Source organism: Leptopilina boulardi, unplaced genomic scaffold (genome assembly GCF_019393585.1).
Source record: "Leptopilina boulardi isolate dan_hultmark-lab unplaced genomic scaffold, ZJU_Lbou_2.1 LbouV2_64, whole genome shotgun sequence".
In the NCBI taxonomy this organism is placed as follows: Eukaryota; Metazoa; Arthropoda; class Insecta; order Hymenoptera; family Figitidae; genus Leptopilina; species Leptopilina boulardi.
This window is the reverse complement of record NW_026138010.1, coordinates 488,284-506,105: the sequence shown is the minus strand read 5'-3', so window position 1 is coordinate 506,105 and position 17,822 is coordinate 488,284. Positions and strand designations below refer to the sequence as shown.

General features: G+C 27.5%; 6 protein-coding genes across 6 annotated transcripts; 4 read left to right on the top strand and 2 right to left on the bottom strand.

Moving 5' to 3' along the window:
- The first annotated feature begins 274 nt into the window (after positions 1-274).
- On the top strand, positions 275-1,581 carry LOC127290398 (39S ribosomal protein L4, mitochondrial). The gene is made up of 3 exons (XM_051318922.1): positions 275-709; positions 839-1,247; positions 1,329-1,581. Exons 1-3 carry the CDS (start codon positions 401-403, stop codon positions 1,469-1,471), a joined length of 861 nt encoding a protein of 286 aa, XP_051174879.1. The 5' UTR covers positions 275-400; the 3' UTR covers positions 1,472-1,581.
- Positions 1,574-4,168, bottom strand: LOC127290397 (centriolar and ciliogenesis-associated protein HYLS1-like). Its single transcript, XM_051318921.1, has 4 exons — positions 3,908-4,168; positions 2,205-2,891; positions 1,829-2,010; positions 1,574-1,748 (listed from the first exon to the last, which is right to left on the bottom strand). The coding sequence occupies exons 1-4, from the start codon at positions 4,005-4,007 to the stop codon at positions 1,701-1,703; spliced, it is 1,017 nt and encodes a 338-aa protein (XP_051174878.1). The 5' UTR covers positions 4,008-4,168; the 3' UTR covers positions 1,574-1,700.
- Positions 4,169-4,526: 358 nt separating this feature from the next.
- Positions 4,527-10,717, top strand: LOC127290395 (uncharacterized). The gene is made up of 5 exons (XM_051318919.1): positions 4,527-4,585; positions 8,145-8,309; positions 8,409-8,594; positions 9,935-10,183; positions 10,558-10,717. Coding segments are annotated over exons 1-5 (654 nt in total). The 5' UTR covers positions 4,527-4,533; the 3' UTR covers positions 10,560-10,717.
- LOC127290396 (U-scoloptoxin(20)-Cw1a) lies at positions 10,565-12,880 on the top strand. Its single transcript, XM_051318920.1, has 3 exons — positions 10,565-10,717; positions 10,982-11,059; positions 12,686-12,880. The coding sequence occupies exons 2-3, from the start codon at positions 11,011-11,013 to the stop codon at positions 12,865-12,867; spliced, it is 231 nt and encodes a 76-aa protein (XP_051174877.1). The 5' UTR covers positions 10,565-10,717; positions 10,982-11,010; the 3' UTR covers positions 12,868-12,880.
- LOC127290394 (uncharacterized) lies at positions 12,849-15,232 on the bottom strand. Its single transcript, XM_051318917.1, has 4 exons — positions 14,993-15,232; positions 14,276-14,705; positions 14,002-14,172; positions 12,849-13,925 (listed from the first exon to the last, which is right to left on the bottom strand). Exons 1-4 carry the CDS (start codon positions 15,066-15,068, stop codon positions 13,271-13,273), a joined length of 1,332 nt encoding a protein of 443 aa, XP_051174874.1. The 5' UTR covers positions 15,069-15,232; the 3' UTR covers positions 12,849-13,270.
- Positions 15,233-16,393: 1,161 nt separating this feature from the next.
- Positions 16,394-16,845, top strand: LOC127290376 (uncharacterized). Its single transcript, XM_051318881.1, has 2 exons — positions 16,394-16,560; positions 16,630-16,845. Exons 1-2 carry the CDS (start codon positions 16,495-16,497, stop codon positions 16,843-16,845), a joined length of 282 nt encoding a protein of 93 aa, XP_051174838.1. The 5' UTR covers positions 16,394-16,494.
- The last annotated feature ends 977 nt before the right edge of the window (positions 16,846-17,822 follow it).

Genomic DNA, 17,822 nt, shown 5'->3' with positions numbered 1-17,822 from the left:
GCCACTTGTGGTACGAAACACCGCCACTTGCGTCCGAAACGCTCGTGAGCCGTACAGGCTTCCGTACTTCCGTACTTTTACCCATCTCTGCTTGTAAACATTTAGGAATCTATTGGAGAAAGGCCTTAAGGCCTAAGCAGAATAGTTTCGCGAAAGACGTTCGCGAACGTGAAACATGAGTTGGAAAAGGACAGAGATATATTTGTATCATTTTCTATCTCATGCATCTCGTTCGCGAAAATATTGTGCGTTGGCCTTTACGTACTCGACTCAGTTGTACTTAGGCCTTAAAGTGATTTAGTAATTCAAATCGTGTTTTTCATAATTGAGGTTATGTCCTTTGTGATTATATAGTTTTTCGTTTTTTATGTTTAAAATAAATATGTTATATTAAACAAAAATGTCACTACTCTATCGTAATATTTTTAATAAATTAGGAAGATGTGTAAATATAACTTCTAGATTTTGTACAGTCGTTGAAAATCAATGTTTAGAAAGAGAAAAATTTGAACCCAGAATTTCAGTAACAGAGGCTATTGAAAGTGGTAAATTTTTTCATAATCCTAGACAAGTATGGATAGAAAGTTTAAAAACAATTCCAGGCAAAAAATTTGGTATCGCGCATTTACATCCTGATGTTTTTGCTGCCCAACCTCGAGTAGATATTATTCATGAAAATATTAGATGGCAAAGAATGTTTCGATTTGTGGTAAGTCTTTGATTTCTGTTGTCAGTTATTAAAGTTTTATAATAGTAAATAATAATATTTTTCAAAAAATCTCAGCAATTGACCTACTTTATGTATGAAAAATGATATAATCCATTTAATAAATTTTAGTCTTATGCACATACGAAAACTCGAGCAGAAGTCAAAGGAGGAGGAAGAAAACCCTGGCCGCAAAAAGGCCAAGGAAAAGCTCGACATGGAAGTATACGGTCTCCTTTGTGGCGTAAAGGAGGAGTAGTTCATGGACCTCGTTCACCAACGACACATTTTTACATGTTACCTTTTTACAAAAGAGTCTATGGCCTTACATCTACACTGACGGTAAAGTTAGCTCAAGACGATTTACACATTGTAACAGATCTTGAAATTCCTTCTGAAGAAACATCCTACGTTGAGGATATTATTAATGAAAGAAATTGGGGTCCATCTGTTCTATTCGTTGACGATATGGACTTTATGCCAAGAAATATTTCCATAGCTACTGAAACTATAAAACACGTCAATTTAATGCCTGTTTATGGTACGTTCCTTTTACCTTGTTTTGCATTTATTTCAATAAGTATTATTTTTTTATTTTTTTAATCAAACTTTCTTTTTTCAGGATTAAACGTGTATAGTATGTTGAAGCATGATACTCTAGTCTTAACTGAACGAGCTGCAAGGCTCATTGAAGAGAAATTACTTTATCAGCTCAACAGAGCAGACGAAAGAAAAGTAAACTCCAAATTCAAACTTAACCAGTAATAAGGGTTCTGAAAATTTTTATACTTTAGTTTCCATTAAAAATATTGGAAAATAAAAATGTTGTAATTATTGACAATATTTTGATTTAATATAAGTTTAGTATAAGTATATGTATATGATTTATTGATTATAACAAACATTATGTAAGATTGAGCGACAATTTTGACGCATAGTTAATTCGGCTTATAAAAAATTATTAATTTACTCTAAAAAATAAACTTATCTATAGTCATCTTTTCTTCAATGCCAATAAATGGGAAGATTTATAATCAGCAGGCTGAAAAGGAAAGATTGAAATGAATAATATATACTACTTAAGAATAAGCACATTGTGAAATAGATATTCTAAAAATATACTCTAGGGTGAGGATCACAGCCCATCATTCGTTCGCGAATCGCCCATCGAACATCCAAGTGTTTATCTTCTCCCGGAAGAGGAAATTGCTTCCATTCTTCTTGATATTTTTGATAAAGTGTCACAGGATCGGATTTCTTCCAAGGTTTTTGAGCGTCTGGTTGTAGCCTCCAGGGCCTTATAACTAACGAAAAAAGTAATTATTTCATTAACAAGCAAAACATTCTTTTACATTAATTTCAAATTGAACAATCATTTATATGGACAAATAATATTGTAGTGAAAATTTGATCTTAGATTTGTGCAAATGTTGAATTTCAATTGAATCTGCCTTCATTACAAATACGAATCGAAATTTACAAATAAAAAAATTCCTACATGATTTGGGTTGCGATGAAACAGAAGTTCTTGTAACAGAGCAACTAATGCTTTCGCCAGGATCAGAAAGTGTACTTTTTGTTTTAAGATGAAGAATCTTTGGATTTGATTCAGAAGCACTTGCAGGTCTTTTTTGTGCTCGGAACTTTTCACATATGCGTGGTGTCTTTCGTTCAATCTTTTCAATTTTTTCTCTTGACTTTAGACATGAAACGCTTTCGCTGTATTCTTTGGAAGACTCCATTCGAGACTTTTTCAATCCATCCGTTGAACTTTCTTTAGATTCAGATTTTGAGCGATTAGTGTAATCTCGACTAGATGCGGTTTTACTTGATGCACATATCTGCTTATGATCATTTTGAAATAAATTTTTCATCCAGAAATCACATTCTCGTTCTTTTGGTACATCTGATCTTTGCGTATTTGAACGGCTTTGTCTGAAATTTTCTTTTTCAGCGTTTTGTGTGTCTCTAGGTGAATATTTTACCTTCACTTTAACCATTGCATCTGTTTTTCGTGGAGTTTCTGGTAAAATTGTCTTCTCTGAATGACTATACTTAGTGGACTTTTCTTGTTCTTCAATGAATTCCACAAGAGATTGTTTTTGCTTGGTTAAAATTTTCCTCTTTATTTCCTCTTTCCACGCTTCACGTTCTCTTTCTTTTATTTTTCTGTACAGTTTGAGATCTGAAAATAGTATGTTTTTTAATTTTTGTTTTGCTTCATTATCTAATTAAATTAAGTAGAGCGTTAACTTTTTAAATTATCGCCTAAATTTTTCGAGTACTTGAGTAAGCAATATAATACACGAAAAGCATTTTATAAATATCAATTAGGACTTTTACAATAATATTAAATTTTCGAAATAAACCCACCGGAATACCACAGGAGGTATCTCAAGAGAGTTCTCTACAAAATATGTACACATATAGGGCACTTTTTGATAGGATTATTATCAAATCACATGTTTGTCCTTTTTATAATAGGATATGCTATCCATTAAAAAATTAAAATCATCCTTATAATATTATGTCTTACAAGCTTTTTACTTTACCTTTCTTTTACCACCATTGGTAAAACAGTACAATAAAACCACTGCTAAGTCATACAATGAAAAAAAATGTATTTGATTCAAAAAATTGGTTACTTGACTTTCCTATATTATTAAATAAATATTTATTTGAATTCAATAAACTATACAGGGTGTTTTAAAAGTATGGAAACTTGCAAATATCTCGAAAAGTGCGCATTTTCGTGAAAAATGTTCAACACAAAAGTTGTTCCCAACAAATAAATCTACATTTTTGAACCCAAAAAATGTGAGGACCTTCAGTGAAAAAAGAAGTATCACGAAAATAAATTAAAATTTATTTTGTATCTTTTGCAAAGTAACCAAATGAACCAGTACTAAAATCAACTTCAATCCTAAATAAACATAATCTCGTCAATTATTGTATTATAATATTCAATAATATTTCTTTTATGTATTAAAAAATTTTAATGTTTAAAATCTATCTTTGAGCCATCCTGATAAAATAAGCTATACCTATTGGATCTTCTTGTTTCTTATTTTTACCAATATTTAGTTTTGGCAACTTTGCTCCCATTTTGAAATAGATAATAAAGTAAATGAAAAGAAACATTAAAAGAAGCAAAACTAATGACATAAGTACATATTTGCTTTTGTGAAATATGTTGTTTACCTTTCATAAAAGACTTCAACTGAGAAGCAGTAACACCAACAAATCCAAGAGAGTTTAAAATGGAAAGAACTTCACTTGGATCATCTTTTACTTCTGCCATTATTATTAATACACTTAAAATAATTAAATAACGTAAATTTTAAAAGTTTAAAAAACTTTTTATATCATATTTAACGCATAATAACCATTAGAAAAATCAGTGAAACTAAAACTTTAATGAACACATCATTTTAATACTTTTTAGGTTAAGTTTGCGCCCAAAGTTATAACGATCAATTTAAAAAGCGCCAAATTTAAAATACCTATATTGACGTAATATAAAATAAAAACAGTCCAACTAAAAATTATTTCTTACACCTATATTTTTATATTGATTATAAAATAGTTGAATTTAAAGTTAAGGAAATAATTTATATTATCAAAGGCAATAAAAACAAATCTTGTTATTACGAAAATTTTCAATCCAGAATAGAAAATTTTTAAAATTAATGAAGATGAAAAAAATTGAATAAAAGTCGAGTGACGTTAAATGATGAAATCATCTATTGTATAATTACAAAAATATTTTAATTCAATATAATATCCTTCAAACTTATATTTCTACCAGTTTCCACTTACTATTAGAGATGTTAACTTCAATAAATATTTATCTTTTAATAACGTCAATTATCTTGATTCGTTTGTATTACACTTTTTATTTATTTTTTTATTAATTATTAATATTAGTATTATTGATTATTTTTCTTTTAATTATGACAATATTGTGTCAATCCTTTAAAATCCACCCGTAATACTTTGAGGCTTTTTTAGAAAAATCAGATCCGTACAATTCATTTTTGGCAATTTATTATTTTATAAAATTTGTTATATTTATCTTAGAATTTGAATTTTATTTCAGTTACTAAAAATAAGGTGCAATGAATTGCAGTTTTACAAAACCACTTGCATTTTAAACTTTAAATTCTTTTTTAGAAACAAATTTTTCATATTTCTGTACTCTAAAATTAAAAATATGTTAAATTTTGACGTTTCACAGGTAAGTTCAAAAATCAATTTTCACATAAATTTTTTAACTTTTTTATCTAATAATCAATCAATATAAGTAAATTAAACTATGTCGAACAGTAATACCGAGCGCATGATTATTCCATAAAAATTATATATTAGTTATAGAATTCTCATTTTTAAATTTTTATTAGATATAAATAGATATAATTATTTTTTAGACGAATTTTTATTTCACAGAATTTCTCTTTATGCAACTTTTTATATAAAAGAATTTTAAGTTGATCGAATTTTAATTTTTCGCAAAATTTTATTTTACGGAGTGGCTATTTCGCCCGTCGCGGGCGAAATAGATACGACTGTGTGAACTGGCTATTTCGCCCGTCGAAATGAATGTGTTTTAGAAGACGGGCAAAATAAGAAAAATAGATTATTTCGCCCGTTCAAGATAAAATCGAGTATCTGGAAGACGGGCGAGTATATTATTTCGTCCGTTAAGTATAGACAGTTGTTTTTTAGATAATGAGAAAAAATAATTTTACTTTTTTTAAATATAACAAATAAGATGGATAGAAAAAAGACGTCTGAGTATAGGTCTAATATTATTTATTTATATCTTTTGGAGTATTTGGTTTAATAAAATAGAAGAAATTTAAAGAAAAAAAAAAGTTCTTAAAAATTCTTTAAATTCTTAAAATTAATACTTAATTATTTTCTATTTTTTTTCAAAAAATTTTATTAATTAAAGTTTTGAGAATATTTGTAACATAAAATTTGTTTGTAATTATTAACTTGAAGATTTTTCAAATATTTATTTTACGCGTTTTTGAGACGTGACTTTAAAGAATAATAATTATTTTATCTAAGAAATTGTATTGGAAAAAAAATTAATATATTTATAAAGGTATTAATTACTCTTATTAAATAATTTAAAAAATTTAATATTTTATAGTAATGGTAAACAAATATAATTAAAATTATAAAAAAATTAATCTAATATTAAAATTATAAATTATAATTATTAAATTTAACTAATTAAAATTACGATTTTGAAGTCGAAAACAATTAAAATTGATCGTCATCGATTTAAAAATATTAATATTTTTTCAAATAATTAATAATATTTCTTAATATTTTTTATAAATTTTTCTTTTAAAAATTGTTGACGAAAAAATTGCAAAAAATTTTTTCTTAAAAATTGAAAAAATCATTTTAAAAAATTTTTTTCATGAAAAATGAAAAAAAAAATTTTTTTAATTTTGTTTATTAAACTTTGGTAATAAAAATTGTGGATTTTAATTTTGTAATTTAAATAAGAATTCAAAAATCGACTATTTCTGAAATTTTTGTATATTTGCATCTCTAAATTCAACGAGTAAATAAAATTGAAGACTATCAAAATAAAGAATGTCATATGAACTACTTTCGATACCAAATAGATTTTCAAACAACGCACCGTCGTTTTCAATATTTAAAGAATATACTATACGGAGTATAATCTCACATTGATATATAAAACCATGATTCTGCTGAGAAAGAAATCAGAAAAACCCTTTTTTTTATCGAAACACAAAAAATTAATGAGACCATCAAATTTGTTTATCAAATATATGATATTTAACATAAATTGCAAAATAAAAGTTAAAATAATTTTAGTTTGTAAATTGAAATATACAACAGCTGTTTATACCTAGCGGGCTAAATATTGTATTTTGATTATTTCACCCGTTTTTGTTTAAACATTTCACGGACGAAATAATATACTCGCCCGTCTTCCAGATACTCGATTTTATCTTGAACGGGCGAAATAATCTATTTTTCTTATTTTGCCCGTCTTCTAAAACACATTCATTTCGACGGGCGAAATAGCCAGTTCACACAGTCGTATCTATTTCGCCCGCGACGGGCGAAATAACAGAAATGAATTAGTTCGCCCGAGCGGGCGAAATAGAAACAGCCTTTATTTTAACAGAATTTTAAGTGGTTAGAATTTTTAAATATCAGAAATTCTATAATTCATCGACTCTTTATTTCTCTATTTTGTTTCTTCGTGGAGGAAACTTTGTAGTCTTCATTTATAAAATTTTTAAAAACGGTCGAAACAAATTTTCCTCTATATACATATATAAATATGTTTGAACAATTGTCCGGATGTATGTACTCTCTAAATCTGAATTAGTAGTTTTCTACTAATGAAAGAGTGCGGGTTCGTTTAGTTTTGACTCTTTTTTAGTAGAAAACTACTAATTTATGGAGTAAGTCGTATTTTTTACTATTTCAAATTAGTAAGCCGATTTACTCCATGATTTAGTAGTTTTCTACTAGAAATTAGTAGTTTTCTACTAAAAAAGAGTCAAAACTGTTACTAATTCAATTGGTAAACGAATTCGCACTCTTTCATTAGTAGAAAAACTACTAATTCAGATTTAGAGAGTATGTGTGCGGATCCCGTTTTTGGTAAACACGATATCACTTTAACAGGTTTTAATGAATTTGGGTAAAATTTGGTAGGCTTATTTATCACTTTAATATCTCAAAATAGACACAAGGATTTTAAAAAATACGCCCCCGAAAAAATGTTATCTTTTTTTTCAAAAAATTTGTTTTTAATCAAAAAAAATTTTTAACAGCAAAATTTAAGGTGATATATAAAAAAATCTTATTCCTTACGTCAAGACGAATCGATTGGTATACCTACATAAAGTATATGTTTTACCCAAAATTAATTAAAATTTTTTTAGTTTTTAATTTTTCAAAAAATTTAATTAATTAAAACATTTTTCAACTCGAAATGTTTTACATAAACCAATTTAAATCAATGAAATGAATTAAATAAATTTTTTGCTTCACACATTATGAGGAAGCAAAATGTTGATGTTTTTAGTTGATAGAAATCTTAAAAATAACAAATCTTTATTTTTCTGAAATAATAATAATTATAACAATTCGTATAAACAAAAATCGGACAAATAAAGATTTGGTGAATTGAAAATGCTGACATTGAAAAATTCGAATCGAATTCTGTTGAATGAGAATTATCAGATTTTTTTAAAAATAGACCTCAACTAAACGACTGTGGATGATATAGTATAATTGATTGACCCTAGTGCATTTGCATTTATTTATTTGCAATTACTTTATTTTCAATGTAGTCTTCAATTAAATATAAATATATGTATAACGGATGTTTAAAAATAAATTTTTTAAATATTTTAACCACAATATTTTATAGCTGGTTATGGAATACGAATCAAAAGCCTTGAATTGCCAACTTTGCTGCAAACAGGATCACATCCCGTGAAATTTATTTGCGTCTATGAATTATTAAACACTGATTCTGGGATAGTAATAAAATGGTATCACAATGAAAAACAAATTTATGAATGGATTCCACCCTGTAAGTGTTATTTACAAGTAACAACTATGTATAATATTAAAAATAAATGTGTTTTTATATTAAACGTAAATATAGGATAAATTTTTTAAAATATTTTAGTAGCTCCTCGAGATATGGGAATTATGAATGGATTAATCGAATATCCTTGGGAAAATATTAATCGACCTCATTCTCATTCTATTTTAGAAATTAAAAATATAACAACCAATCTCTCTGGAGTATATACTTGTAAGATCAGTACTTTTCAAGATGAGGATTCAAAATCAGCAAATGTCACTGTTTATGGTAATTTATATTGTTATCTATTATGAACATGATTTTTAAAAAAATAAAAATACTTGAAACTTTTAGATCTTTAACAATAAAATTAAAAACGAACGTCAAAATCAGGAAATGAGATAATTAATATAAGGTACTTAAGTGAAGGAAGGGATAGCCCTCAAGTTAATAAAACAGTCAAGTTTTAAACAGAAAAAAAATTTAACAAATATTGTCACTCAGTAAAATGATAAGAAAAAGTTTTAGAACATGAAAAAGTAAAAAATTAGTTTTTCTACACGAATTTTTATGAAAATAGGTAAATGAATTTTAAAGATAAATATTTTGAAATTCAAATTTGATGATTATAATCATAAAATTATTTTAAAAAATTTTAATTTAATTTAAAATAAAAAATTAAATTATTTAAATTAATTACACTACCTACATTTATAATGAATTAATAGTTATTTACGTTAAATTAGTTAAATATTCAATGCTTTTGAAAAACAAAAGACGTTTTTTTACATTTTAATTTTCTGCTTAAAATGTCAACTAAAAACTTATATTTGAAAATCGAACTTCTGAAGATAGTTTAAGTGTTTCTTGAAAATCTTGCTTGACTCTTTTAAGTGATTAGGTTTATGATCCTATTGAGTTAAAAGCTCTGCCTCTGCACTATAACGGTAATCGTGAATTAAATAACCAAGGTCTGATTTATTCGCATATCTCAACAACTGCATCCGGCAAATAAATTTACACTTGTTTTCATAAAACAATTTATTAAAAACAACAAGAAATAATAATGATTCATTTTATATTATTAAATATGATCATAGTTTGAGATAACTCTCTCTTCAGATTTTATGATTATTATTAGTCACTCTTTTCTCTAAAAGGTCGTTAAGTTTTATTATAAGAATGAAAATATTTTATTTTATTATAATCAATGAAAATAATATTTAAAAAAAAAATATTATTTTAACATCTTTATGCATACATATACTCTTTACACTTATATACGTATTAAAAGTTATAAATAATATAATAAATGTATTCCTATATAGGTATAATTTATTGTTATTTGTACCACACATTTTTAACAATTCACAAAATTACAAATTTTTCTTATGGAAGTTATTTCAAAATCGAAACTATGTAGGTACTATGTATATAATCTGTGTCTTTTCAAAATATTATTTTAATTTTTCTAAAAGCACTGAGCATTCTAGAAAAAAAATTGGAAACTGCTTTTAGTCAGGTAATGCGGTAAAAAATTTGGCATAAAAATTAATATGTAAAGCAGCTAAATATAAAAATATCAAGAGGAAGGAAATGATTTATTATCTAAAATTATTCTTTAAAAGTTCCAGTAAACAAAGTGATGATAAAAACGGCTATTTACAATGAAACTCACCTGAATATTTCATGTGAAACTTTCGGTGCGCACCCTTCTCCAAAATTAAAGATTCTTATCAATGGATTAGAACTCGAGGGAGAAACTAATTATGCCAGCAACTATCATGAAAATCCCTGGACTAGTCATCATTTATTAATGAGTAATCCTAAAAATTCGTCTCTCTTCGAATGTGAAATAGAAATTCCAGAAGTAAACTGTAAGCAAGCAGAAAAACTTTTTTATCATTCCTGTGTCAAAAAGTCTTCCAATTTGATTATTTCATATGTTAACAACACAAACTCCTGTACAAAATTCTGCTGTTGAAATTGAAAATTTCAATTAATAAAAATTAGTGACAAAATGAAAAATTGTGATTTTTCAACAATAGTAATCCTAACAATAATAACATCATAGAAATAAATAATAGTTCATAAAGAATTTATTATTAATTATTCTATTCCATAAATAGTAACGTTTATTATTTATTTATGAAAAAGTAAAAATAATATTATCTGTGATAAAGTGAAAAAATATTTTAAAGTTAATTGAAACGTTAATTTCTTTAATATTGAAGAATAAATATAAATATAGGACATCAGAAGGGTTTTGCGAATGCGCCAACATCTTTCGCGATAATGCGGGGGTGAAAATCGTCTTTAAAGGCAGAGGGGGAGAATTTCTAGCTGAAGAGCAACAGGCGATTTCCTCCAGATTATCACAAACCACTCATATCATCCCCCGTTTGTACCAAGTGAGTATAAGTAATAAAAATTGTTTTTTTTAAATTTTGCAAATAATTTTTTTTTTAAATATAAATAATACCTAAAGAAATAAAATAAAAATTTAAAAAAATGAAAAAAAAGAGTACAATTAAAAAAGTAAAATGAAAAATTGTTTGAAATTTTACCTAACTATTTCAGTTCTATAAGTAATTCAAAATTGTCATATATAGTTATACATACGTATTAAATGTCACAAAGTAAAATAAAAAAAACTGTGTGCTTAATATTTTCAGTAAATTCGACAAACAAAAATAATAATTTGATGACAAGAGAAATGGGACGCACCATCTACATTATTCTATTAATTGCAGGTAAAATTCTATTAATATTATATTACTTTCCTAAATTCTAAAAGTGACAATTTGTGATAAAAAATAAATTAACATTAATAGTATAATATTTTAGAAAAGCTCGTCTATATTTAGGATTATAGTTTTTTTTATATATATATATAGATATATAAATTTCGCGGAACAAAAGAATTTCATTTTGTCGGAAGGAAACTTTAAAATCTTTATACTCAAAAATAGCTTAGATATAGAATTGATCTCATAAAATGTCTCAACTTGATTAAATTGCGTTTTTGAAGGAGGCGGAAACTCTTTCCTTCTAATATTACACGGTCTTAAGATGGATTTAAACCTTTAATTAAAAACGACGAAAAGTATATGACAAAAGATGATTTGCAAATCCACTTTTACTTTAAAGACTTGATAAAAATACCATTTTACAAATGTGTTATTAAAAATATGTACATGAAAAAATTTCAAAAACAAAAATACTTTTTAAAAAAGATTTAAAAGGAATTAAAATATTTAAATTAATACTTTTTCATACCTAGTCTGATTAAATTATTATTTTAGCAAACTATATCAGTTTAACTATCACACATTGAAGAGGAATATATAGATAATCCTCATAAGATTCTCAAAGGAACTTCTGATTATTGATATATTCTTGATTCTCTAATTATACAATAATTAGTTTAATAATTACTTCTTACTTCAACATTTATGCAAATTGTAAGAATCTGATTTAACTTTAAAAATCTATTATTCGCTTATTAATTAAATCAATTTTAATAATTTAATTATGGTTTAGGGTAAATTACTTATTTAATTATTGATAAAATAAACATTAAAAAAGAATACAATGAGGTTGAATTTTTTGTGGCATTTAGGATCATTAAAATTTCTTTTTTTGTAAGACATTTCGATCTTGTTTTGGGTCTTCTTCAGTTTTTATTATTTTCTGTAAAAGTACGTAATTTGTTTGTAATGACAAAAAATTCAACCTCATAATTAAATTGAGTGCCGCCCACAGGCTGTCACTGCTACTTGACTGGTAATAGAGCGTTCGTCCGAGCGTCGGTCGAGATATTTGATCGGGACACTCAATTGGATCAGAAAATAACGTCAAAATTTTTAAAGAATACAATCTTATATTTATCAGGGTAGATAAAAATCATACTGGCTTTTCGTACGCAATTTTTATTCAAATATTTGTGCAATTTTCTTCGAAAATAAGTTTAAAACTTAATTTTTTATTTAAATCCTTTGAGTTTCCTAAGTAATTATTAAACTATTGCTGCATAGAATATTAAGCTGAGATATAAAACATGAAATGAATAATAAATGTAACCAAGTATGATGAAGTTAAGAAAAAATGGTAAAAGTTTCCAAAGTCATGCATTGCAATGACCGGGAAGTTCGACATCAATTTGTAATCACTTGATTAGTATTTCTTATAAATCTTTAAGAATTTTGATCATGTACAAGAATACTTTACATGTCTCCCTTGAGTCTCATGACATTTATAAGCCTTGACAAACTAAACAAGAAATAGAATTTTCAATAATTTTTTATTATCAAAGTTTAATTTGGAGAAACATCTTAAATTGACATAAACCAATGCATTTGATTTTATTTATTTGACAGTTTGTGCGCTTTGGACTTTTGGTGAGGCACTTTCTTGCGATCAATGTGGCAGGGAATGTATGAAAATTTGCGGAACTCGAGGATTTCGGGCTTGTTGCTTCAACAATTTAAAAAAGAGAGTGCCCGCTGTTGGACTTTGGGTTGATCCTCCAAAACAAACAGGTCATTTTCATCTCATTTAATCACGAAAAAAGTACATTTAATATTCAACTTAAAAAATGGCCACATTGTTTTAAGAATCATTTAAAAAGAAAAATATAATCATTAAAAACTTACCGAATGAATTAATTTTCTTATCTTGCGGAAAGAACAACAATAATCTACTCTTCGAAATATTTTGCGTTCAAAAAAATATTCCTTTCTTTCAACTTGTACGTCTGAATAATCGATTATTTATCTGTATACGATTTAAAAAAATGAGATATTTCCTACTTCTCTTATTAAATTATACATGTACATGGAGTAATAATCTTTCGCTTTATGTAACAAGAGAATAAAAATATTAATTTCGAAGGCTATTTTTTATATCTCCTGTTTATTATATAATAATATTAAAAGAATTAGAAAAAAATATTCATGTGTAAGTTAACTTATCCATTCTCGTATTTTTTTAAATACCATTTTTAGTTTTTTTTTCTTCGATACTGATTCGTTACTATTATTAATATCCACTAAAAATTGTCTGACGCTTTTTTTAAGCTTTTTCCACTCAAGTTTGTCCATTCCTGGATATGATTTTTGTTTTAAAAATAAAATTAAATCATTTTCATTTTTAAAATTCTCTGGCGTTAAATTTTTTTTTCTTTTATCTAGTGGCATTTCATCACAAGAATTTAAAACGTATTTTAATTCTCTTCTTGTTTTCATATTTTGCTCACGCCTCCCTACTGATTCATCTTCACTTTGGTGCGATTTCAAATCTTCACAATCTATATTTAACTTCTTTTTTTGAGATTGTTTTTTAAGTAATGAGTTAAATGCATCGCGAGATATCTTTTGTCCTACATCAGTAACACCTAATGGAAAGGACGTTAATTCTTGTAACGATTTTCTGTTCTTAATCTTTGAAATTGAAGTTTTTTCAATTATTTCAAACTTTTTTACAGTTAAAGTTTCTTTGTTACGTTTTAAAATTTCGTCAATATTTTCAATATCAAAGATTAATTCAGTTTCAGAATCATCATCGTTAGGTTTGATTAAATTAAATATGTTTTGCTTCATTTCTTCGTGTGTCGAAATACTGAAAAAAAGTATTTTTAATTATATAAAGCTAGTTTCAGTTATAATCAATATCAAAAAGAAAATTTCTTACTTACTTTGGTAATGCTTGATCAATCCAAGGCAATTTGAGCCAACATTTTAAATCTAATGGTAGATTATAATTTTTTGGAAGCCATTCTGCACCTAAGCTCTTGAAATTGAGAGTAAATTCATGTAATGTATTGTACCAATCACAGGATTTTTTTATTAAATGTCGAGAAAGAACCCTAGAATAAAAACTAAATTTAATTCAAGATAACAGTGATAAGTGTTTATATTGCGGTGTTTTCTTATTTGAAAATAAAAATTTTATAAAATTATTATACGTACCAAATTCTACTGATGACTGATAAAGCAATCAGAGAAACTTCCCAGGAGTGTCCAGTAATGATTCTTGAGTTAAGAAAACCAGCAGCCTCTTGGGAAACACTTTCGATACGACACATCAATTTTGCAAAGCTTTGAGTTTTAACTAATGTGTATTCTATCAATTGTCGTGTTGGCAATGTAACATCATTTGAATAAGAATCAATCTCTACGCTCTCTTTAAGATATTTATAATCATTTTCTAGGCAAAGTTTTAAATAGTTTAAAAGAGCTCGATTTGTTTTTTCCATATTTTTTAAACCTTTATCGCTTCTAAATTTACATTTCATACGGTAAATTAGTCTTCCAAGAACCGCTGATTCGAAATGTAACATTTCTTGAGACTCTAAGTCTTTTATGATTTTATTTACTTTCAGCAAAAAACTTTTTGCATCTATAAAGAAAAAATTGATATATATATATATATATATATATCTATTTGCATCGATCTTTAAAAATTTATTATTTATTAACATTTTTTAAATGTTTTTCCTAATTTAAAGAAATTTCTTTGATAATAATTATAATAAAATATAGAAAGTAAAGAATAAATGAAGATAAATAAATATGTAACGTTATTAACCATAAATAGTATATTATCCAAATAAATACATTAGGAAAGTAAACAAATATTAATTGTTATTCATAAACTATAACTTAAGGTTATGTATGTAAAATTACCTATTTCACATAAAGAAACTTTAAAAGTTAAAGCAGTTGGTCGTTGTAAATCAAGTTTATTCCATAAAGCTTGCATGTTGGTATTTATTTTTCACTTTTTTATAAAAAAAGAAAATGTTTCTTTAAAACTTAAAAAATTTAAATTCGGTGCTTGCACATACATGATCACATGGAATCCGCATGGTTCGTTTTTGAGAACAGGCATGAAGGTGCTTCTACAAAAGGTGCAAAAGCCAAGTACAAGTGCAAGTCCAAGTGGCAATTTCATGAGTGAGAAAGTCTATCTATCTCTCTTGCACTCATGGGATTTGCACTATAGGTGCAAAAGACAAGTGCAAGTCCAAGAAAAACATCAGTTCAAGAGAGATAGATAGTCTAGCTATTGGGAACGGTGGTCTAGTAACAATCTAGTAACTTTGACCCATTCTCTCCCTCCATTTTGTTTTTTCTACTCTTTCTAACCTATTAGTTGAAGAGAGACAAAGAAAGAAAATGGAGGGAGAGAATGGGTCCCCACCAGATGGCGTATTGCAGTTTAGCCGATCCCAATCTATCTTGCACTTATGGACTTGTACTTGTGGTTGTAATCGTAATCGCAAACGCAACCGGAAGAATGAGTTGGAGAAGGACAAACAATATGTCTATCCTTCTCTAACTCATTCTTCCGGTTGCGTTTGCGGTTAAGTTTCTATTCTGGTCAGGCCTTTATTGTTGAAATTAAAAGTTACTATAATGCTGATTCTATACTCACCGAAAACTGAGCGAACGGTCCGCTTTTCCGTCACGCTTCCCATATTCAACTATATCTATATATATATAAAAAACGTAACGCAAGTACGGACCGCTCGCGCAGTTTTAGGTGTGTGTAGAATCAGCATAAAGTCATTAAATTTTCACTAGAGCAAGATGTGGTAGCTGACGAGAATTACGACAAATGGCGAGTGGGGACAATGGAAACCAACCTTGTCTTTTTCACCTATTGTAGAACCTCCTTGTTGAATGGGAATTGTACATACACTCGTGGACAGATATTTTTGTCCTTTTCTAACGCACTTGTTGCCATGACATTTGGGCACTTTCCGAATTGGGATTTTTAAGGTACGGTCACACGACTTTTGGAAAAACCATTCTTGTCTTTCTCTCTCCTAAGACAGAGGCATAAGATTGTCTCACTCTGCATTTTCTTACATTTCCCAAAGACGGAAAATGCAGAGTGAGACAAACTTATGCGTCTGTAATAGGAGAGAGAAAGACAAGAATGGTTTTTCCAAAAGTCGTGTGACCGTACCCTTAGTGCATACTTGATAAAGTGTTTTCTTGGACTTGCCTTTTGTGGCTATTCTGTATTCACCTTAACTGTGCAACCCTAGTTCGAACGCAATCTTTCAATTTCCGAAGTTCCCTGTGGAAGCGCCGGTCACATCTACAACATCTATTGTGGAATGAGTATTAAGTGATATGATGATGATTTAAAGCCGGTAAAATATTGGGAATTTGTAGAAATGGCGGGAGTTCTGAGAAGCTGTGGACAAAATGTAACCAGAAATGACTCTCTAATTTCCTTCTTGGTGTGTGTCTTTTTATTATTTATATATTATTTAATTAATTGATCCAGGTAAATAATTTGAATTGTTTAGGTTGTTAGTACGAGTGATTTGTGTGAGAAAGTTTCGGATGGATTGCTGCAGAGTGCAAAAGAGAGAGATCGTCGCGTAGTTGTGCATCAGTGTGAATCTATCATTCAAGTACTTCGATTTAAGCCAGACACTAGTATAGATTTTATTATTTTTGCATACGACGGACACGTTACTAATGTTCTATCAGAGGTGAGTTTGAATTTTTATTTACAGTAATTAATAAAAAAAAATTTCCAAGCACATAGTTATGCTGTCTTAACCCTTAAGTGAAGAGTCGTAAATTTGTTTGTGTTTCTCTTATTTGCCGAAACAATTGTGTATGCAATAAAATATGTATTATGCATTTCATTTTCACTTAATTTATTATTTTTTTAAGGCCCATGTTACAATTTTAAATAATTAGATACAATAACTTTTTGCTAAAATTGAAAGGTTATGTTTCTATTGTTTGGATTTAACAAACTAAAAAATATTTTGTCTCATTCAAATTTTCTCATTGTAAATATACAAAAATCTGTAATAGTATAACTTTCAATATTGAGAATTTACACAATTCACTGTAAACTTAATACTTTGAAGGTACCCCTACTGTTAATTCCCATATGAGATCCTTTGTAAGATCGCTTATGGTTTCTTATATAAGATTCTATACAAAATCTTAGAAGGACATCTCGTAAGAAGAATCTCATCAGTGTCCATATAGGATCCCATATGGGGTCGAAATTTGAAAAATAAGATTTGTTAATATCTCAAAAACGGTAAGAGATACGTAAAATCGGGCAAAATTTTGAGTTCATTTTATATAAAGCAAAAGTATTTTGTGTTTAAAACCTAAAATATGTCTCATATTCCCATGTGGGATCCTGTGGGAGATCTCATATAGTATCTCATATGAGAAACCATAAGTGATCTTATACGGGATCTCATACGGGAATTTAAAATAGGGACCAGTTTGACAACTTTTTGTAAATTTACCACTTTTAAAGTGGGTAATAAAAGGAGTCTATTATTACCTACTTTAAGAGTGATGAATTTACAGGTGCAGGACCCTCTTGAGAACCTTATTTTTATATATAAAAGAGAGACAGCATTATATGGATTAAATTTTTGTAATAGATGATCCCCCAAGAACCTTGTCTGGATCCGCCTTTGTTCTAAAGTATTAAGTTAACAATAAAACTGTGTAAATTTTC